General features: G+C 43.3%; 2 protein-coding genes, 2 long non-coding RNA genes and 1 pseudogene across 6 annotated transcripts in view; 3 read left to right on the top strand and 2 right to left on the bottom strand.

Annotated features, from left to right (window-relative positions):
* Positions 1-497, top strand: part of LOC110046682 (alcohol dehydrogenase class-3-like) — a 145,567-nt gene extending 145,070 nt beyond the window's left edge. For all 3 annotated transcript variants that reach the window (XM_020752374.2, XM_089270737.1, XM_089270735.1), the window contains one exon: positions 346-497. The gene's annotated coding sequence lies outside the window, so the exon portion shown is untranslated. The remainder of the gene's footprint in view (positions 1-345) is intronic.
* Positions 1-14,996, top strand: part of LOC149105299 (uncharacterized) — a 341,662-nt gene extending 326,666 nt beyond the window's left edge. Inside the window, exon 2 of the long non-coding RNA XR_016201518.1 lies at positions 13,327-14,996. This is a non-coding gene — a long non-coding RNA (uncharacterized LOC149105299). The remainder of the gene's footprint in view (positions 1-13,326) is intronic.
* Positions 5,736-6,847, top strand: LOC149105302 (uncharacterized). Its single transcript, XM_089270738.1, has 2 exons — positions 5,736-6,346; positions 6,604-6,847. Exons 1-2 carry the CDS (start codon positions 5,817-5,819, stop codon positions 6,749-6,751), a joined length of 678 nt encoding a protein of 225 aa, XP_089126864.1. The 5' UTR covers positions 5,736-5,816; the 3' UTR covers positions 6,752-6,847.
* LOC149105301 (uncharacterized protein F54H12.2-like) lies at positions 7,884-9,584 on the bottom strand (annotated as a pseudogene).
* LOC149105300 (uncharacterized) lies at positions 12,257-13,329 on the bottom strand. Its single transcript, XR_016201517.1, has 2 exons — positions 13,177-13,329; positions 12,257-12,999 (listed from the first exon to the last, which is right to left on the bottom strand). It is a non-coding gene; the product is annotated as an uncharacterized LOC149105300 (long non-coding RNA).
* Positions 14,997-23,069: the final 8,073 nt, after the last annotated feature.

The following is a 23,069-nucleotide window of genomic DNA, read 5'->3' as shown; positions in this document are numbered from 1 at the left end:
CCTTGTTTGGTATTTCAAATGAGCTCCTTCTCTTCACCTCTTGTTGCTTGTGAGCACAACCTTATTCCCAACCACAAAGTTATGCTTGGGTACTGAGACCAAAGAAGTTTTTTAACTTATCACATAATCACCACTTGCAAGTCACGTGACAGGAATTTTTGATGATATGTGCATCTCGGAGGCAGCATATCATTTAAGGAGAGCAGTGAAAGTTCTTAGAAACAAAATGATGGAACAAAGTGGCATTAAGGCTGCTTGCAGCTAGATCTTATAAGTGGTTTAGAATGTACATGGGAGCATCTGCTGTTATGTTTACCTTTACTTTACACCTTGTTGTTCTTTTAGCTCTGCCATGAGAAGAAAAAGCGGACAAGAAAAGCTTGTGTGATTGATTGAATGCCAATGACTTAATGATCAAGAAAACAACAAATGTAAATTTAGTAATAAAATAATTATATTTTTTCGAACACCTCAATAAAGGCATTTTGGATAGGCAATTCAGTGCCTGGTGAGCAATTGTACAAAAATGTGAAAGAAAAGCTGAGGAATATGACACTATAAGAAACAAGGACATTGCTTTAATTTTTTTTTTTTTTTCACTGCTAGACTTGTATAATTCTTTATTATGTGTGGCATATTGCTCTTATATGGTCTGGGATACACTAGGCAACCCCCCTTCCAAGGTAACTTAATGGAGTGTTTATGTGAGAAAATGTTGTCCCTGTTAGCTGATTCGGGGGTGTGGTACTCCCTGTATTGGCCTATACAGGGAGGCTCCACCTGAAAAGAGTACCTTTTTTCAGACTTCAGGTCTATAAAAGGGTAGGGATTTCTCAAGTTGAGGTACATGAAAAGGTAGGGAAATCTGTCATTTAGTTATTTGTAAAATATTTCAAACAGATGCACCTTATGGCTGTATCGTTTCATTTATTAGGCACCAGACTTCCTTTTTTTGGCGATTTATTCATAATACTGGCCAGTTATGAAAATATGTGAAAGGGTTACCTTTTTGTCACTTAAAGGTATAGGAAAGGGGTACCTTTTCTGTCAAAATGATAAACAAAAGGGTACAGGGTTGGACCTTCAGGCAGAGACTCCCTGTATAGAACTTCATAGAGTACCCCTCTACCCCTGAGTTAAGGTACCCTGAGTGACTTTTTACAGCCTTTTTACAAATATTCAAATACTCAGTTACCCTTCCTTTGAGTTTCTTTCAGTCAGTTGATCACTGGGATTGGCTAAGTTAAATTCTGCAAACTCAACCCACACAATATGGTTTCAAAACGTTTTGATGAAACTATGTAATGATTTGACAGGTCAAATCAGGTTTGACTGGTCAGATTTGGCTAGTCAGATTTTACTGGTCAGATTTGACTGGTTAGATTTGACTGGTCAGACTTAATCGGTCAGATTTGACTGGTCAGATTTTCGAATGAACATTTTTGCACGGTTATCACCCTTTTGACTTCATGTAAGCCGGACAAGATACAATATATACTATCTCAAAATTCTCAATGTTATAAAAGAATTGGTAAATGTGCAGTGTGCAATTATCGAGTTATGGATGCACTTGGGAGGTTTGGTAAGCACTCAAGAAGCTAGAGTTGCACTCGGCTATCGCTTCCTTTCATGCTTAGCAACCTCCCGCGTGCATCAATTAAGTTGGCTCGGAGCCACCTTACGCTTCCTATAGTTTTACAGTTGCACACGTGCTCAGGACGAAGGCTCAAGTAATCTGCTCACACGGAGTAAAATGTCTGTTTTTTTGATATTTTGACGTCAACACGAGTACAAAAAGCAAAACTGACTGAATGTTCTCGCGTTTTCTTCGGTGAAATTCCATAAAATTTGGCAGACTAGTAGTAAATATTTTACTGTAGTCGGAGCTCGTTTTTCAAGAGAAATCTATAAGACCAGTTTTCTTGCAGAGGTAAAAGGCAAAAATTTGCAAAAATCGAAAAAAACCTGCCTGTACAAACCCTACTTTTTTCATGTTTAAGATTCATACCCCGCAGGATGCAATGTGCTGTGAAAATTTTGGAAGATTTCACCGAAGGAAACTCAAGAAAATCACAAATAAAGCCATAAAAAAGTAAAAAAAAACACTTGTTTGGACATTTATAATTTAAGACTAAAACCCAAAATTTTAACAGAGATATTTGATCAAATTTGATCATGACATCATTAACTTTGAGAGAGCTGGGTGCAAAAACGAATGCAAAAACAGCATTCAAGACCTAAGACTTGCGTACGCAACGCCATAAATGATTACCCTATGGAGCGACCTTAGATTAGATTAGATTAAGATATAGATTTAGCCAAACCTATAAGCGAAGCTCCTTGGCCGGGTTGTTCAAAGCCTGATTAAGATAACCCAGGTTAAGCAAGAACTTTGATTTGAATTTTGTAACTTTGCAGTGAGGTTTTCTGTATATTCTTTGGTCTTCGGTTTTGAGCTTGAATAATCTCAAAATACACAAAACAAAAGCAGTGAAAAACATTTGTATGAGAACTGCTTATACTTCTATTAACTTTAATCCTGGGTTAGCGTTAACCGGCTTCCGAACAACCTGCCCCCGTTTACAAGTTAGTCTGACATGCGCCCGCGATCCAATAGCAAACCAGCGCTTGGTCAGCGGTCAACTTAAAAAAAAACACGTCAACTCCATGAGCTCTAAACTTGAGCCCACGATATAGTCACGTAATACTGGTCAGCAGATACCTTGTTTTGACAGGTGTCAATTGACCATAATAGGGATGTCCAATAACAAAGGAGGCTATAAATCAAGGCTGTATGTTTCTGTCAACTCCGTCGTCGTCGTGCGTACGCGCCCACGAGCAATACCGCTAGCCAGAATAACCATAAGAAAATCAATTTATGTGTTCCCTTTTCTTTCCTATATGGGTGTGGGGCTCCATGTGGAGCTTCCGCTACGAGCTCGAGATTTCTATCGCGTGATAGTTGACGAGGGCGCAGCCCTCGTCAACTATCACGCGATAGAAATCTCGAGCTCGTAATCTAATTGTTTTAGTATTTAAATCTACTCTAGTCGTTCAAATCTAAATCCTCTAAATCCTCTTCACAGACACTTTGAAAACGCCAAGAAGCGGCTATCATTTTGCTAACAAGCGCACACTGCTACGCAACTCTCTGTTTATCACAGAATAGATAGTAGCGTAGCCGATCAGAGAACAGCATTCGTGATAGAACGCTGGTAGATTTATACTAAAAACTCGATAGTTGGGAGCTGCACGCTTAACATTTCTTAACTTGTGAGAGCTTGTGTGGTGCAACCCGGACCGGATTTCAAGCCATTGAATGTGGGCTTGCGCCACGGCGAAGCAAGACTTTTCTGGGGAAGCATTGTCAAAAAAAACCATCAAAGCCTGACTAGCCTCGCTTTCATGCGACTCGTCCCGGGCGCCGACCGAGTGGTCCGCCATATTTGCATTCGGTCTATACGTATTAAATGTCTCTAGAATGATGACAGACAGTGTCGAGGACGCGTCCATCGCGATGTGTGAAAAAGCTTAAGCTTAAATTCATGTTTGGATGAAAAGAAATAAATCGCAGCATATATGAAATTAGCGTGTCGTACGGTTTTCGTTTGTTTTAATTATTCTACAAGCTTTAGTAGCGATGATTTCTCTTCATTTAAGAATTCAGCCATGGAGGCAAGACTGCAATTTACGTGGTGTAAGCGAAACGGCACATGTCGACTTTGAAGGAAGACTTGAAATCGTTCCAGCCTTTGACTAGGGTCCCAGCAGCGATTAAACAGGCAATCAGCCGGGATACTGTTTGGTAAGATGGAACCCACCATGATCCCTGCAGCCATGATGAGTAAACTAAAGCATTAAAGAATACATGGCACCGCTTGAAATGGTAAAACATCGTACGATGGCACCACTACCATAGACGATGATAAAACGCACGCAAACCATCCAATCGGCTCAACAAATCAGGTTCTAAGATTGTCTTTGAATATGATTCGTTCAATATCGACACCTCCGTCTTCATAGCTGACTCTTGTTGAAATACGGAACACAGTGGGGCGATTGCCGTCTTTATAGGTCGTCGTAATAGTGTTGGTGGTCGTGATGTCAACGATGCGATGCTCCGTAGCAATTTGACGTTGATCATTCAACAATAGTTGCAACTGACGTTGTAATTCACTTTGATTCATCCTGCAAGGTCTGGGTGTGGGTAGTCTCCCCAGTAGGGGTGATGCTCTGGTTCGTGCTATACCAGCTGGGGATATAGGTGGTGATGGGGTTCGAAGCCGCATCGTGCCCATCCCAGCCGGTGTGATGAGGGGAGTTGATCCATGAATTGTCTAAACGTGATGGGGTTGGAAACGCTTTGTTCGAGGATCTCATCAGTAATCGATGCATCCAATGGATCGTGGATGGCATTTAAGGTTTGGCTAATGATTCTCGATGAGGGTGGTGAACCGACTCCCGCAGGGGAAAACATCGTAAATTTCGAGTTGCTTCTGTTCTTTCTGCCGATCTTTGAATCAATTCTCTAAAGTACGTTTCGTTATATGCTCTCACACGTCCTCCGCGTTTAAACACGCGACCACTTTTTTTCGTAGCTTCGTAATCCATATCCATGGTCTTCGTGGATCGGAGATGATATTGACAAAGTTCGTGGAACTTAGAGCAGATCTTCCTTGAATTGATAACATCGCATACAACCCTCTTCTTTTAATAGGTGGCTGAGGAATCGACGCTCGTCGGAACTCCCGCGTGTAATGCGCGTTCCTTGATATACTTTGGCGTATTTCCCGGGTGGGAACATGTCTTGGCACAGAAACAGTACCGTCACATTCTGATGACGAGAGTGTTTAGTGAACAAATCCAACACGCGTTTATCGTTGCCTCCTACCTTCGTCAAATCGTACAACACGAGTAATCCTTTGGTAAACCCGTTTTTGTAATTGATCCGTGTCTGGGACGCCTTCATGAAACTTGATCCCTCGAACCTTCATGGGTGAGAACCCTTCTTGCCACGCCCCGTAACAGTAATGGATCTTCGGGGGTGAGGTTTGAATCAACTCGAGATTGTTCAATAAACGTTTGGTTGTAAACACATCCTGACGGACCCTGGCACGATCAAAATCCTGAAAGGAGTCTTGAATCGAAACCCTTCTCCTCTTTCCATGGTATCATCAGTAAATGATTAAATAAACGCAAAAATATGGCGTGTTTTCAGGGTCAAAATTAAAAACTAACTTTTCCACCTTTCCTTACCTGCTAAGTAAAATGTCTGTCATTTCCTCTCTTTGAAATTAGACAGTACGCATCTCTTTTGACCTCCGAAACAATACATTCCGCGTTTCCTGAATACTAAAATCATAACATCCGGCATATTTTGACCTTTGAACAAAATTCTCTGCGTTTCCTGACCTCTCGAATTTTAAGTCCGGCATGTTCTGACTTTCAATGTAATTAGTTACCAAATACCGTACTACTTAGTTTAAACATCTCAACTAAACATCCCATGCCGGCACCTGACAAGCCATTTAGTTCATAATGAAATCTCGCTGCTGAGCCGACATTCTGATTTGCAAAATTTGCAAATGCGCGTTTTATGACTTCTCGATTCTACCAGGCGTCTTTGCCGCGCAAGCCTGGATCCCCTGATGCAAACCTAGTGCCAGGACCGGGGGTTTTCCCGGGGATTTATGAATGGAGTCGACGGCACAAGAGCAAGGAGACTTCAACAGGACACAGTTAGTGAAGATGTGGCTGATTATGATCTGTTCCGATTGGAACAAATTTCTCGCCATTTGGTTCGACTTGCTGACAACATGCAGGTGTTTGATACAGTTCGACCCTCCCTCGCCACTGTGACGCGAATGTTGTCGGAGGTAGAGCGGAATTGGTATCATTCCTCCCCAGCAGTAGCAAACCAGCCTAGAACGGTTGGGCGTCCTAGGTTCGAGATTCTACGGGAGCAGCTGCAATATCTTGCCGATTATGAAATCAACTTACCCGACATGTCCAGAGCCCTTGGTGTGAGTGAGAGTACCATAAAAAGATATATGCGGGAGTACAATATCTCCATTACCGACAGGACGACAACCATTAGTGATGATGACCTTGATAACATGGTAAGATCCTTTCCTAGGGATTTTCCAAATGCGGGATATCGGAGGGTCCAATCGCAGCTAGTGTTGCGCAATATAAATGTGCCCCAGCTGAGAGCCCGAGAATGCATGCAAAGAACGGATCCGGAGGGACTTCCAATGAGATGGCTATTCCTTACACCAAGAGCTGTGTACTGTGTTAGTGGGCCACTTGCACTATGGCACATAGACGGGAATCATAAATTGATCAGGTGAACCTTATTCGTAATTGATTATAAATAAAATTTATTCAGATTTATTCTGCCTAGTTTCTAATACAGGTGGTTGTTGGTTAGTCTCCTTTCCAGCCGGTTTTTTTGGGAGGGGGGTGGGGGATGTCACGCAACGCTCTCTCCAAAGAAGCGTTGCGTGACACCCCAAAAACGGCTACGAAGGAGACTAGTTGGTAGTGAGGACAGAATCCATGAAAGGACAGCAAAGTATGGACTTGTGTATTTTTAAGTTTCAGATGGAAGATTGTAGTGCATGGTGGAGTTGATGGATACACAAGATTTCCTGTATATCTTAGGGCTGGAACAAAGAATACCGCAGCTACTGTTCTTGGCCTTTTCCAACAACCAGTGGCAGAATATGGACTCCCCTCAAGGAATTTTTAATAAACCCTTGTTAAAATAAAGTGTACAGTAGCCTCCAACAAAATCACTTTTCAGTCATCAAAATGCTTCTCAAGACAAATAGATTTTCAAATTTTCCACGGTCTTCACCCCATTCTCCCCCCCCCCCCCTCCCCCCGTGCAGGAGGAGGTAAGCCATTCCGGCACTCCTCTACACGTGTGGCCTCCTTTATCATGACCCTAGAGTGTGCCGCCTACTTCATGATTTCCTCCTGCTACTTTATTTCAATTTGAAAACCCTGATCACATGTCATGTGTATTATTGTAGGATCCACGCCTACGCGGAAAAGACGCCTGGTAGAATCGAGAGGTCATAAAACGCGCATTTGCAAATTTTGCAAATCAGAATGTCGGCTCAGCAGCGAGATTTCATTATGAACTAAATGGCTTGTCAGGTGCCGGCATGGGATGTTTAGTTGAGATGTTTAAACTAAGTAGTACGGTATTTGGTAACTAATTACATTGAAAGTCAGAACATGCCGGACTTAAAATTCGAGAGAAGTCAGGAAACGCAGAGAATTTTGTTCAAAGGTCAAAATATGCCGATGTTATGATTTTAGTATATAGGAAACGCGGAATGTATTGTTTCGGAGGTCAAAAGAGATGCGTACTGTCTAATTTCGAAGAGAGGAAATGACAGACATTTTACTTAGCAGGTAAGGAAAGGCGGAAAAGTTGGTTTTTAATTTTGACCCTGAAAACGCGCCATACAAAAAGAGTTATTTTATTATTTTTTGAAACAGAAAAGTGCGTACAGAACGACGTTTCGATCCTCGAATCTCTGGGTCATTCTGCCTCACTATTTGAAAAGGAAAGACACGACGGTGAATCGTAACATTCTTTTATTTAATTACACTGATGATAAGGTATTTTACAAACACGTTGCCAGTTAATCTCGTTCACAATCATCTTTTTTAGCATTTGACCCACTTTATGATCGTGTCTGCCCGGTTGATGCTCAGTATCCGTGTTAACAATGTATCCTCGGGATTCGTTCTTGACGGGTCGACGGGGTAATCGATTACAAGCCGCCGTCCCGTAAAAGTAAGGTTTCAAGGCCGGATCCGCTTTCGGCAATTATCCAATTGTACGTTATTCAAGACCACTTTCTCCATTAACGCTGGTAGATGTCATACAACACGGCTTTGTTCTTGTCGATTTCCAAGAGGTTCTCAAACTCTCCAAACACAATGATGGCGAGGTTAACAGCCGTCGGCGCTCCAAAGTTCAAACACGTATCGTAGATCTCCCGCCTGCTTTCGGTTGAACACCGGACTGTCCGGACATCTGTTGGCTGCGCTGTCAAATGCGAATAATGTACAGTTCTTGCCTTCTCCCCAGTCTTTATCTGTCATCTTGTTACCCTGATGTCTGCACAAACTAATAGTGGCTTGTAAGAACCGGTAGAAACCTCACAGATCTTGACTGCTGCTGTCGTGTGCTAGCTCCAGGCTTTCATATGGGTTCTCTTCTCCTCTCACCATCTGTTTAATGCTACTCACTTCATATTTCTGAAAACAGAAGGGATCACGCACTGCGTTGCCGTTGAAGACTTCTGACAAGATCAGTCCAATGAGCACTCGGCTAGGAATTCAATCTTGAAACAGGTTGATGCATTCGTATTGCTGTTGACCTTTCGTGATGTTCAAGGTCCTAACTTCACTTCTTACTGTCGGTTAAACCACGATGTCTTTCTCTATTTTTTTCTGCCAGTTCTCGGTAGACACCAGGATTGCGTCGTACTTGACACAAGTACATTCTGACTTTGACGTCCTCTTCCCTCAGTCTTCCTGCTACACCCACTCCGTTCAAGAACAAATTGGGAGAATTGAAGTCCATGTGGATTCCAATCTAAATTCGTAGCACCAGAAATTTACTCAGATGAAAGACTTCGAAGTGAGGGGTGAATCTCAACACGTGACCTTTTCCTTCCGTGTATTTAACTTGTTCGGCTTTCATGAGTTTCACCGAAGTTTGTTGATTGACTGTAAAAGCCGTGAAATCAACATGGCCTTCTCCATTGTTGGCTTCTGTGTTTGTGTTGGTGACAGTCAATTCATCTGGAAAGTCGATGGTATTGTACCACCCTTGCGGTTTCAGCACCGTTTCTCCGTCGTTTCGGTCATAGTTGAGTAACGTTTCCAAGTGTGCTTTGTAGTCATAGGTGTCGGTCTGAGGGCTGATCAAGGTTCCATTGAGTCTCACACTGATATATTTAAGCAAGGTGTAGGCCAAATTGTTCGCGGGCCAGAGGTTCTGGCTGCTGCGATGTTATCTCCATTAGATTGTTTGAACGTCAACTCGATCTCGAAGAAACTCCAAGACAGATCCACATAATCTTCCAGAGGGTCCATTTGGAATTCCACGGGAGTGATTCCTGTTGTGTAGGTCTGAATGAGAACAAAGCGATATCTGGACATGCTAAGATCCGTTGGAGGTGTGGCAAACAGGTTCAGTAAAGGTTTCTTCCTCTATTCAGCGTGTGGAAAGGATGCCCCCGCATCCATCACCGTGTCGGTCATTATCTTCTTCTTCTTCTGCTTCTTCTTCTGCTTCTTCTTCTGCTTCTTCTTCTTCTGCTTCTTCGTCTGCTTCTTCTTCTTCTGCTTCTTCTTCTGCTTCTTCTTCTGCTTCTGCTTCTGCTTCTTCTTCTTCTGCTTCTTCTGCTTTTTCTTCTTCTTCTTCTCCTGCTGCTGCTTCTTCTGCTGCTTTTGCTGCTTCTGCTTCTTCTGCTTCTGCTTCTGCCTCTTCTTCTTCTTCTTCTGCTTCTGCTTCTTCTTCTTTTTCTTCTTCTTCTTCTGCTTCTTCTTCTTCTTCTTCTACGTTCTCACGTGATCGTTGGGTTTCAGGAGAGGTTTCTTCGTCGCGACAGACGTTCGTCGCACATGCGATCCCACACTTCTCTCTCGTTCTCTGCGTTCACCTTCTGCGGAGCCATACCAATGGTACAATGATAGGAAGCATTGTACCCCAGCCACCAACTGGGGTAACACGTTTAAGTATTGGCTGGTATTCCGCACAGTAAAACAACGATACAATCTCTCTTTGAAGGTACGATTGAAACGTTCTACAATGCTAGCGTTGGTGTCACCGTAGGTCGAAAAATAATGAATTCCTTCTAGTTTCATCAAAGTGGCCAACGTCTTGTTGTAAAACTCTTTTCCGTCGTCGGTCTGTAATTTTTTGAGGTTTGCGGCCTTTGGTGTGTTTCAAAATCTTGGCGAAGGCTTCAGTGACAGCTTGACCTGTCTTGCTCTTGATGGGTTCCACCCACACCTACTTGGAAAACGCATCGATCACCATGAGCAAATAACGCATTCCCTTGTTCTGTTTGGCTATGTTTTGGACTTCGATCATATCGGCGGCCCATTGTTCATCGATACCAAACACCAGAACGGGTAAAGTAGGATAACGTCTTTGTCGAGGTTTATGAAGGGTGTAATTCAATTCTTTGCGTGAGATGGCCTGGACTTTCTTCACTGGCACTTGTAGCGCTTTGGCAAATCGCTCGATACCTCCGAAACTCCCTGTTGAGTGGGATCGCGATACTGTTCGGCTAGATTCTTCTTCGTACTCATGTTCAATATAATTTAATTTCTATAAGCCTCAATTTTATCAAACTATTGTAAGCGAGATCAGTGTGATGTTCTCGAATGACCTCGAACCATTCGAATGCTTGTGGTTGATGATTCAACCGGAGGATAAAGACTGCGAATCGAAGAGGGTTTTTGCTCACGTCTGTAGCCTCAAATTCATTGAGGGGGTCGTCGCTGGGATCCAATGGGAACGTTACACCCTCTCGAGCATATTTCGAAATCACTCTTTCACTCAATCCACACACCCAAACCCAATACGCTTCAGACTGCAACTTAAACAACGCTGACTTTTATTGAATCTGTTGACAACTTTTATAGTTAATCAAAGGAGTTACTAAGAATTCTACATGCCTTGATTAACAACCTGGCCTAAAGGTTTTGATGTTGTTAACCACATCGCAATTGTTTATTTCTTCTATATATTTGTCACACGCTTGATCCTTGACAGTGGTTTTCATCTCCTCCAACCAGTAATCTTTTTCCCTCTGTTTTTTTTCCTTACTAACTCGAAGAGTTTCCAGCAGAAGTCCTTGTAATTGAGAGTTGACTTCCACTCGAAAAGATCATAGAAATCAACACTGTTCACCATCTCTTTACTGGTCTGCGCACAGTCGAGTAACTCGGAGAGCTTTATTCATCAGAAAGGTGAGAGATTAGAAATTCAACAAATAATGCTGCTTGCTCAGGGAGGTGAATTGCAGATCTCAAATCCAATCTTATTTTCTTCCAAAATGTGCACCCCATGCCAACAATCGGTGAAGAGATAACTTTGGGATTCTGTTTAAGAAGGGGTAGGAACCGGTCCTCTCTCTGCTCTGGACTGAGTCGCTCCTCTGGCCATTTCTGCTCAAGGGTTTTAAATGGTAGGATGATCGCTAGCTTTCACCTGTTCAGTAAGTCCAACCGTCGTAACTGTCCCCTTAATTGTTCCGCGAGTTTGCGGATCTCTCACTGTTGGTGAGGAAGGAAGGGTCAACCATCTTAGTTCCTTGCTTTTTCTGAGGCTTTGTACAAGGCTTTTTCAAAATCTTTTAACCAATGACCGAAACACTCTCTAAACACGTATCCTGCGGCAAGTCCTCTTTGCACTCTCTCTTTCAGGTAAGTGTCGTCAGATGGAATATCTTTTCTTCTGAAGTCCTTGTCGTAGTCTCGGGGACCTTTCGGACATTCTTTTCAGAATGAACACTCCGTGTCGCAGCACCTATTTGTAAAATAGACATAGCAAACGCTGATTGGCCAGAAACCGGTTATAAGAGGTTAAACTGGAAAACCCTAGTCAAACAGGATCCAAATCCGGTTCAAGCTGGTTCTGAAAACTAATTTTAGTAGACTGAGTACAAAGTTTATTGGCCTTATTTGGTCATAAAATGCTCTGATTGGTCAGGTCATCTGATTGGTGATTGGTCGTTGAGATTCATGTATGGGAGACACTGTGTTGTTTTAATTCATTCGCAAATGTAGATTGATCTGAGCGTCTTGTCAAAAAGATGATGATTGGACAAGTGATTCGTGCTGATGATCCAGAAGTGAAGGCAGCGACGGAGAAGAAAAAGAAGAAAAAAGGTAGTGATGAAGATAGAAGAACCTGAATACCCAACTCGCTACATGCTAGCTGAACATGTAGAGAATACTCCTTACATCGATTACATACCGAGCTATGAAGGAATAGTACACAAAGAGAAGAACGTGGAGGAAAGATAATCAGTGGCAGATGACAACCCTTTCATTGTATGGCAGCCCGGAGATGTTTCCCCTTGTCGTTATACCAAGAACAGGAAGAGTAAAGCAAAGAGAAAGGAGGTCGCTCTCCCAGCAAAGAAGAACCTCTATCAAAGAAGAACCCGTGGCAAACCTCCGCTGAAACAAGAAGATCTGTTAGATCTTATAACCGCGCTTTTAAAATTTAACTGTTTTCTTAGCACTACAGTGGCAATGCAGTGCACATTCCAAAGCAGTCCTTGATGATTCATTAGGGACCTTAAGATACGAGGACGGGAAGGCCAGGACGGCAACGGCAGTGGACGCGGGAAACTTTCGCGGGTCCCGTCGTGTCGCCAAAAACAAAATGCTTAAGATGTGCATTTTCGCAAAGGACGGCGACGTCAATAATTGGAACCTCGTACAAGCTATTCACAGAAGCAATGACATCCATTAGACTATAAAAGAGATGATAGAAATCTTATCCTATTAGGCTTAAACGATAGTGAACAGCGATGCTGAATTTCTTTTTCTTTATAAGCGAAGCAAACATCTGTCAATATTTTAATAGAGAAACCATAATTTCCGTATGAAAAAATTAAACGAACAATCTGATCGACCTGCTTCAGATGGCTTTTTACCACTAAAGCGTTTGGGAATTCTGTCGCCGAAGAATCCTGTCTTTTGTTGAACTTTTTAATTTTCATCTGTAATTGTAACAAGCATTATAAAATTCAAACAAACGTTGCATCAAGTTCCGGGTAGTATAAAAACAACAACTAAACAGTTTGAAAATGTGTATTTTATTTGCTCGATAGACGCTCCATGGCATTCATTCTTACAACAATTTATCAACTGTACTTACACCGTTGTATTCTCAATGCATACAGTTTGTATTGAGCTTGCACACTCGTGATAGCGTCTGCACAGTGGCTGCAGAAACACAAACGAACAGACGAGGAATATTTTCACTCACATTTTCGTATCTCAGCGTAGCATTCTACACTACAACCACGAAAACTGTGAATGCTATAAACATTTCTATCAATATAACTGAAAATAAAGTCGATTGGAACAGTTATCGGGGCAAAACAAGTGCAAAATACTCACGTCTTCGATACGACGGCTAGACGGGCGAAATGGCGTCCTCGACGAGATGAGGACGGCAGCGAGATTAGGCGAGAGTTCTCGTGCGCATGCCCGGTCGAGTCAATTTACTTCCGGTAGCCGTCCTAGCTCGTCCCGTCCTGATATCTTAAGGTTACAGTATACCTTCGGGTCGGCAATTTTCTTCAAATTTGGATTTTTGGGTCAAAATAGTGGTCGAAGAATAATCTCTAATTTCTGAAAAAAAATTTTGAAAAAGGCTAAATATTGGCGGAGAAATGGCGGTTTTACGTTTTCACCGGAAGTAAAAGTTTACCTCTTGATTGACAGCCCTATGGCGCGTATGCAATCAACCGAGACGATTTTCGCGTGAATTACCTATATGGATGTCACGAATTGACTACTCAGTTGATCAGCATTGTTGTTCTGACTACCCAGCATTTTTGGTATTAGGCGTGTCTCTATTAAGTTATAAGTAAACATAGACCACGTTTAAACCATGGACCGGTTCGAAAGAGCGAAAACAGCGAAGAACGAATGAAAATAGATCAATGAGTGAAGAAGCGAAAGTTCGCCACGCGGGCGAAGCTATAGTTATCGTATAAGGCGGGCAAATATTCGTGGTAAGAGAAAAGAAAGGTTCTGTAAAAATTTCGGAACCTGACAGCAATAACAGGGATGCTGACAGAGACTCTTCTGATGAGTCCGATATCGACGAATCGTCGGACTCATTGAGACCATTTGAAATATTATCCATGCACAGTTGCCCACACACAGTTGCTCTCGGCGCTTTCTTTTGTTTGTTTCCTTCGCTCAGCCACTCTAACGTTCGTATCCTTTTTAGTCTTCCCCATTTTGCCAGACCAGCTTCAAGAAAAACCGAGCTACAGAAAAATTATTTCTCTGCCTTCGGTTCCTTGAGCGCATTGCGAAACACAAGAGTTTTTTAGAGATTCGCGCGTAAATTTCACCAGGAGGTTAACGGTAGTAAACTTTCCCTGCACTGATTGGCTTTAGTTATCTGAGAACCCAGTTGAAGGCGTTTGTGGGCGGAGTTTGTTTGCGAAGCAGAAAATTTTTCTTATCGCTGTTTTCTCGAATAAATTTTTTCACTGGAAGCAGACACTTTAAAGAGTTGTAACTCAAAGGGAATTTGTTCAATTGCTCTTAAATTTGGACAGTGGCTAGTTTAACATATAAACTACAAAACTGTGTCTGGGAATTGTTAATTACGAAATACTTTTTCTTCGAGAGCGATTTTTGTACGATCACTCCACATTTTTTTCATCCTATTTCGAAAATGTTCTGTAACTTTTTACTGCAATTGAATATGCCAAAACGCAGACACGTTTTTTAAGCGCTTTGGGCCCTGAAACCGAGGAAAAAATTAAATTGGCGAAAAACGAAATTCGCTTTGACTTGTAGCTTTCGAAAGGTGATTCGGGCGCTCGCATTTAGTGGTCGTGAAAAATTCGAAAATTCATTTTCTTTCAAACTTCTTGGTATGGTTTGATAGCCAGCTCCATAAGCTTTAATTTGATATAGGGGTTTAGGTATCTACAGCTTAAACTGCACGCGCTACATCGCTTGCGCGCGAGACACCCCTGAAGGTATACTGTAACCTTAAGGTGCCTATTGATTACTGTAGACACCACATCACTTGATCAACACAAACTGTATTATTGCACCATCAGTCGTACTCGTAGCCATTGTGAAATCTCCGATGACGTAGTGTTCTTAATCTGGAACTTTCTTCGGGATATGTATGGGCATGAACGATATGAACGCAACAATAATAACACTATTAAAAGTCAGGATTAAATTTAATTGGTTTTTCAATGAGTAAAGGGCTAGCAAAGTAGTCACACGAGTCACATAATCCAAGAATTACTTTATTCACGGCTATCTTTACTACGGTGGTTATTTCCCTACCAGTGAGGTAATCCTTGCATGTTCTGACATGTTCTTTGCTTGGCTTGCAAATATTTAATTTTCCTTCCAATCTATGAACTCGCTGCGATGAAACAGCCAAAGAATTTACTTCATTTGCCTAAAACCACAAGAAATACTAGCAAAACTGCAAATAAATTAATTACCGTCGCTTCTGCCGAAATAACCTTGCAAAGTAAACACGATCTTATTTGTCACCTAGGGAAAGTGAAAGCTGCAACGTTAGCGCATTCCATGGCTGACGTAGTACTCTTTTTTAGCGTGTTTATTATTCCCTTTGAATCCAACGCGTCGATAAAACCAAAAGAAAATATATTTCACCCATAACAAAGAAAACAATATCCGTAAAATTATTGTCCGCCTGTTAATGTTTCAACAGCTTTTGGCGAACAAACACCACACATTGCGTGACTCGAAATTTGGCCGAGCGGAGGTCTGCGTCTGGTCACCGACAAAAAAAAATAAACAAGAAGATCTTTAAGATCTTATAACCGCGCTTTTAAAATTTAACTGTTTTCTTAGCTCTACACTCGCAATGCAGGGCAGATTCCAAAGCAGTCTTTGATGATTCATTGATTACTGTAGACACATCACTTGATCAACACAAACTGTATCATTGCACCACCAGTCGTAGCCGTTGTGAAATCTCCGATGACGTAATCGTCTTAATCTGGAATTTTCATCGGGATATGTATGGGCGTGAAGATACAAACACTATTAACAACAGCTTTCTTTCTTAAAAGTCACGATTAAATTTAATTGTTTTTTTCCTTGAGTAAAGGGCTAACAAAAAAGTCACACGAGTCACATAATTCAAGAATTGCGTTATCCACGGCTATCTTTAGTACGGTGGTTATTTCCCTACCAATGACGTAATCCTTGCATGTTCTAACATGTTCTTTGCTTGGCGTGGAAATATTTAATTTTCCTTCCAATCTATGAACTCGCTGCGATGAAACAGCCAAAGAATTTGCTTCATTTGCCTAAAACCACAAAAATAGCAATTAAATGAATGGCAGTCGCTTCTGGCGAAATAAACTTGCAAAGTAAACACGATCTTATTTGTCAAGTAGCGAAAGTGAAAGCTGCAACGTCAACGCATTCCATGGCTGACGTAATACCTTTTTTTAGCGTATTTATTACTCCCTTAGAATCCAACGCTTGGATAAAACCAAAAGAAAATATATTTTACCCACAACAAAGAAAATAATATCCGTAAAATTGTCCGTGTATTAATTTTTTAACAGCTTCTGGCGAAAAAACATCACACGTTGCATGACTCAGAATTTGGTCGAGAGGGAGCCTTGGTCTGGTCACCGACAGAAAAAAAAAAGATAAACCACGGGTAGAACATGAACCGCGCTCGGCCCATGGCCGCGCGGTTAATTACAAATACCAAACAAGAAGAGGAAACAAAACTTGACCGAAGTCCCGCCCCCTGTCAAGAATGGGGAACAAGTAGAAGTGCAAGTGATGGAGGAGGGAAAAAGTTTGATCTTGACAATTTTTAGAGGGCCTGACACAACAGTGGAAACAGGAACCTCCCCTTGGTACCCCTGACTTGGAACCTTTGAGGAATCCATCACCACCACCTCGCCCTGTCCCCCCGACCCGAGGTGACACCAGGATCCTACACTTTTGCCCCGTACATGGTTCAGAGGCTTTACAGAAGATACAGACCACCACCAAGTAAGGTAAATGGGAATACTACAGGTGCCCGGACAAGGATTGCTTTGTGTTCACGGACGCTGATGGGATAGAGTAACTTGGAACAAATCTCCACACAGTTACAAGATTACTTACTACCAAAGAACGACCTGACTCTCTGGTAATGTTATTGTCACCGACCTGTGGTGTTGAACATGTCTCGGTCCGAGAAAAACCCAACCGATTCTATTTTAGGTTTTGTGCAAGAATGTGCAATTTTTTCCAATGGGCTGACTTAACAGCTACCAGAAAAGAAAAAGAGGTCTTAGAAGGACATCCCACCCGTAATGCAGACGGATATCCCATGCAGGGGGTCGACATGGTCCCTGAACGACCACAGCCACCTCCTTCTGATTCGATTCCCTTCGACGAAGCATTGTGGAACGAGTGTCAACAGACAAAAATTTTGGATGCTGAAGGGCAGCAGCATTGGGTTTCCCATGGAATTGCATGGACATATTTACAGCCCCGACGAAGCCAAAGAGCTGCGAGAGAGGCTTTGTTTACTTTGCATATTAGCCAAGACCAAAGTGCTGTGGTGTAAGGGAGAAGGAGCAGATTCAACCACGATGTCTGATCTGCAGCAACCCAAAGCATGAAGGATGATGTGTGTATGATTTTCCACTTGAAAGGATTTTTTGTGGACAAAACGTTCAGAGTACGCGAGTTGGGTTATTACCCGTGGCGAGAAGTATGTGATCGCTATGCCTTCTACATGAAATTCTCTCGGAAAGATTTATCGTACCGAGACAGAAAAACGGTGTCCTGCGTCAACTACAATGTACACGACTGATGTATCAACCCAGGCATCAAGAAATAGTCTACGAGTATTATCGAGTGGAAGAAGTGATGAGAGATTTGGATGAGTCATGTAAAACACTCGATAAAACCGTCGTTGCTTACAAAGGTGGACATGTGGAAACAGCATGAATATTCCTGGCATGAACTTAGAAATGTTTAGCTGTCCGAACTACAATATGTTAAGACATATAATTGTAGAACCTTTACCGAGTTGTGGTTTTCATTTAGATGAGTCGATTCATCATTGTCCAATGACAGAATGTCACGCGTTTTGGTTATGGATGGAAACTTATGTAAAATAAAGCTCGATAAAATCAAGTTCAACTCTATCAATTTTCTCTCGTTGTCATGCAAAGAGTCACTGCGAGTTTCGCAACGGAATAAAAGGTTTTCCTCTTATATAAAAAGAGAGGTGTAGGGAGTTTTTCTTTTGTGAGAAAATATGAGTAGTTAGCGTATCGAGCGATAACCAATCTGTGACAATTTAAGTCCTTTTTTGTGTGTGAGTGAACGAAGGTTGCTTCAGTGGTCTAGTGGTGAAGACACTGATTTGGGGCCAGAGAGACTCGGGTTCGATTCCTGGTCGAGGCGACTTTTTTTAAAATTTTTTTTCGTGGAAAACACGGATCTCTATCCCAGAACCTTCCGCTCGCAAGGCGGACGCTCTACCATTTGAGCTACTTCCCCATTCAATCAACTTCAGGATTATTCATGCAATTTATTTTTTACTTTGACACCTTATATGGCAATGATGTGTCGTGACTGGTCAGAATTCCGGATCACGTGTCAGAAAGGTGTTGAATCACGAAGTCTTTATTTAATCTTTAATCTTTAATCATTATTTATACGCGGTAAAAACATCAGGTAGAAAAAATTACATAATAATGACTAAAACTCCAAATCCTAACATTATATTAACTTACATTAATATGCCACGTGAGAAAAATCCTGGTTTCCATAAATGCCGTGTTTAAAAATTATGGTAGGGAAGACATTTACATTTGTTTAATAAACCAGACTCTGTAATGTTACAGGGTAAGCTGTTCCAAAGTGTAGCGCCGCTGTAACTAAAACTATTTTTCATGTAGTTAGTTCTTTGAAAGGGGACAACAAGTTTGTTTACCGAGTCCCTCAGAGAATATCTTGATTCATTTCGCTTTATAAATTTAAACGTGAGATATTCCGGAACAAGACCGTTTAAAGACTTGAAAACCATTAAGGCGTTCTGAATTCGACGTTGAGATTTCAAGTCTTTGACGTTGAGATTTCAAAGTACGGATCACCTATTTTTGCCTTATTTGGTGACAAAGTGTCGTGATTGGTCATTTTGGTGATCAGGTCATAGCAACGTGTCGAATTTTGATTGGTCCCTTCTAATACATATAAACATTTCGTAGTGCATTTCTTCATTTTTATTTTAAATCTCAAACAGGCATGTTCCGTTTCCAGGTGTCCTCTAGACTTCCAAGTGGGACCGTTCTTTGCCTCTACCTCGTTCTTTTCCTGCACAAATACCTTCCCGCAGGAGCCGTTCTCTGTTACCACCATGGCGTAGGCCAGTTCCTTTAGGAACTCCACTCAAACGGTCCTGCGCTGAAACCTTCTCACACGACGACGAGGATGACTCGTGGCTCTTCGATCCCGAAATCGACGCCATCTTGGAACAGCATGGAGGTGATGTCACGACCCATTTGCCCCTGTTGGAGTTTAATCTTCAATGGGTGGGACCGCGTAACTAATGGCGTCACACCTTGAATAAACAGACGTACCGTGCCAGCCTCCATCAGCGCCGTGAACCTGAGACCGGTGAAGACCTTGAGTTAGCGAGCCATTGAAAGTCGCATCGACGCCCACTCGTCTCTCACGTCACATTCTTCTGTACACTTTGTAATGCAGTCCGACACCTTCCAGGACGCGTTCCAATCTGCCACCTTCACGGTGTCGGAGTTTCGTGAGGGGAGCGAGAGAATGGAGACACACTTGCAATTATTGGCTCAGAAGTTGACCTCCAATTAGGATTTCACGCCAGACGACAGTTTCACCATGGAGACCTCTTTCATTCACACCCCCGGTCCTGGTAGTGATAACGATAAAAAACAGAGACCAGGGAGAGAGACGGTGGAAAAGCTGTTGGGCCGTGAAAAAACCGTGTTCACCATCAAAGCAAGGATGAATTGTATTGTATTCGGACCATTATGACCTTGATCACGGTAACTGTCACCAACACTACCGTAACTTAAAACAGGGTAGCCCCGTCCAGAGGTGATTGGCCCAATAACTGCGTCGGCCGGTTGGGGTGCCCGAAGGTCAGTGCGGCATTCCAGAACTTAAAAAATTCCAAGCCTCCTTACCGGATTACCAAATAAAAGTCTTGTCCGTCGACGCGCCCCACTGCATCATCTACACCGGTCAAACCGCCTCGCATAAACGCATTTTATCGATCAAAGTGGATGACCATCAGCACAGGCGGTGTCCAGTCAAGATCGTCTTTTTGTCACGATTGCAACCATGCGTACGACCACGACGACATGCGACATCATCCACGCAAGGGTAAATGGTGCCATGCTTACGAACGTGCCAATTGCCCGGACTTCAAGGAAGCTAAACGATCATTGGGGCCGGGAAAGTTTCCCCAAACTCAGTCGCTGTGCAGATTGTGTAATCGTTACTTCCACGGCTAAGATTGTTACGTGCACCAACTGATGTGCTCGCAAAAACGTTCCATCTGCGACAAAAAGAAAAAGTGTTTGCAATGTCATAAAGTGTACGGAAGGGACAATCGCAAAATTACACCTGGTGGGGATTGGCGTAGTCCCAGATACAATCACAAGTGTGGGTTTGGGAAATGTTACAATTGTGAGAAGACGGTCGAGATCGCGTCCCATCGCTGTTACATCCGACTCGTCAGACCTGACAACGACAAACCCAAGCTAAAAGAGGTGACGACCAGATCAGCAAGCACAAGACCTGTGGTCCGCGTCGATGAGGACGGTGAATGAGTGGAACGGCAACGACCTTTTTTCGTGTACGCCGATTACGAAGCCCTCCCCGACGAAAACGGCGTGCAGACACCCATCTTGCCCTGCCTTGAGGATGCCGATAGCTATGACACGCAATCGTTTTACGGGGAGAACTGTACCGATGACCTGTTTGACCATCTCGATGAACTAGCCTTTGACGAAAATGGGAATGACCGAAACGTCCTGCACGTCTCTTCAATTTTAAGGGTTACGACAGCATGTTCTTCTTACAGTGCCTTTACCGAAGCCACCGTGAAGTCACCAACCAGATCTATCTGGGTACCAAGATCCTGTTTTCTTCCCTTTTCTCTGTCCAACTTTCCTGCCACCTTCGGCGTGACCGAGGTACGGGTTCTTTCCACTTCTCTTCAATACGTTGGGGAGTCAGGAGTACGAGGGACCCATGCCACCTGCTGAAACGTACGACCCTGACGATATGAGTGCTAAGAAGAAAGCCGAGTTTCAATGATGGTACGCCGAACAGGTCGCCAAAGAGTACGTCTTCAACCTACAACGCGAGATGAAGGCCTATTGCATATCTGACGTCAAGTAGTTGAAGGCTGGCTGTGAGACGTTCCAGGCAGAGTTCAAAAGACATGCCGCCTTCAACCCCATGGAAAAGTGCGCGACCTTCACCTCGGCCTGTAAACGTTACTTGCGGAAAATGCTCTTGCCACGTAACACCATCGTCGTGGAATGGCCGCAGATATGTACAGGATTGAACGCTAACGAGATTCAAATTCCTTATGATAAGCATCGCACAAAGTGTCCTCACTGGTAAAAAGTCACCAAAACACACACAATTCAAATAACCCTGCCAAATGTGAAGTACTAATTAAACAATACCTTCGTTCAATCCTGGACATAAGTGAACCGCCACGCGGCTAGGAAAGAGCCCGTACCAATCAGTCCGTCAAAGCATTCAAGTGGTTGACCTAGCAAGAACATCGTTTACGCGTCAACACCCCTGCTTCCTCGAGCAGCGAGCCTACGGCTGGCCGCATAAGTCATGCGGGTAATGGCGGGGAAGTGAGGGTGTTTACACCTATCCAGTCGATCCACGTCGACGGTTATGACTAACTGATTTGTACCATCTACGAATTCCACGGCTGTCTGTGGCATGGGTGTACACGCTGTTACCCCGACCGCCAGCTCCACTCCAAATTCCATCCAGACCGTACGTTTCGAGAGATGTACGAGGCCACCTGAGCCAAGGAAGATCTCCTGTTCGCCCAGGGGTACAGTATCATCGTTAAGTGGGAGTGCGAGTGAAATCGTGAAGTAAACACTGACCCACCTCTCAAGGCGTTTCTTGACGAGCTAGAGCTGGAGGGCGCACCAATGTTGCCACTCTGTACTACTAGGTGAACGAATCCAACGGGGAACAAATCAAGTATGTCGACGTCAACTCCTTGTACCCGTGGGCAAACAAAAATGGTACCTACCCCATGGGGCATCCGGAGATCATAACACATCCCGAAGACGAAGACATCACACATTACTTCGGAGTGGCCAAAGTGGATGTCGTACCTCCTTTTCGTCTCTACCACCCCATATTACCCTACCGTCACAACGGAAAGTTGCTGCTTCCTCTCTGTCGTAGTTGCGCGGATAGAGAAATGGCCAAATCTCTCTTGAAAAGGTCATGCGGATGTCCACACGCCCCCGAGGAACGTACCCCCGAATTAGTCAAAGCCGTCCAAATGGGCTATCGTATCCTGCACATCCAGGAAGTATTGCACTTCCCAGAACCCCAATAGCGTCGTGGACTTTTCGCAGACTACGTCAACAAGGGGTGAAAATAAAATAGGAGTCGGCCGGATACCGCAGCTGGGCGCGCACCCAGGAGGATAAACAAAGATACGTCCGAGACTATAGAGAACGTTAGGTGATCTCGCTCGACCCCTCTCTTATCGTTGAAAGCCCCAGACGTAAAGCCACCGGCAAACTCATGTTGAACTCATTCTGGGGCATGTGTGGCGAAAACCTCAACTAGCTGGCCACCGTGGCCATCGATGCACCGATGGCTCTCTTCTAGGCGGTCTCCAACAAATTTTGGCGCATCCATGCCATACGCATCAGCGCCGATGAAAAACTAAAGATCATATCTTCCAACACTGCACAGGACCAGCTCGACAACGGGAAGACCAACATCTTTGTTGCAACCTTCACCACTTGTTGGGCCCGGCTCAAGCTGTACGAGTCCTTGGAGAAGCTGAAAGAACAAGCCCTCTATTTCGATACAGATTCCGTGACCTACGAGCTTGACGACACTGATCACATCACGGAATTCGTGTCGGGCGGTCCCAAGAATTACGGGTACACCACTAAGGATGTTGCAAGAAGAGATTCTCTTAGAAGAGATTCTCGACCCTCTGGGGAATGACAGACGAAACATCGATGTGGTCAATCCTTACT

The sequence above is a fragment of the Orbicella faveolata genome, unplaced genomic scaffold, assembly GCF_042242905.1.
Source record: "Orbicella faveolata isolate gen_17 unplaced genomic scaffold, um_ofav_v1 contig_34, whole genome shotgun sequence".
In the NCBI taxonomy this organism is placed as follows: Eukaryota; Metazoa; Cnidaria; class Anthozoa; order Scleractinia; family Merulinidae; genus Orbicella; species Orbicella faveolata.
Note: the sequence above shows the minus strand (reverse complement) of the source record. Positions and strands in the feature narration are given on the sequence as shown.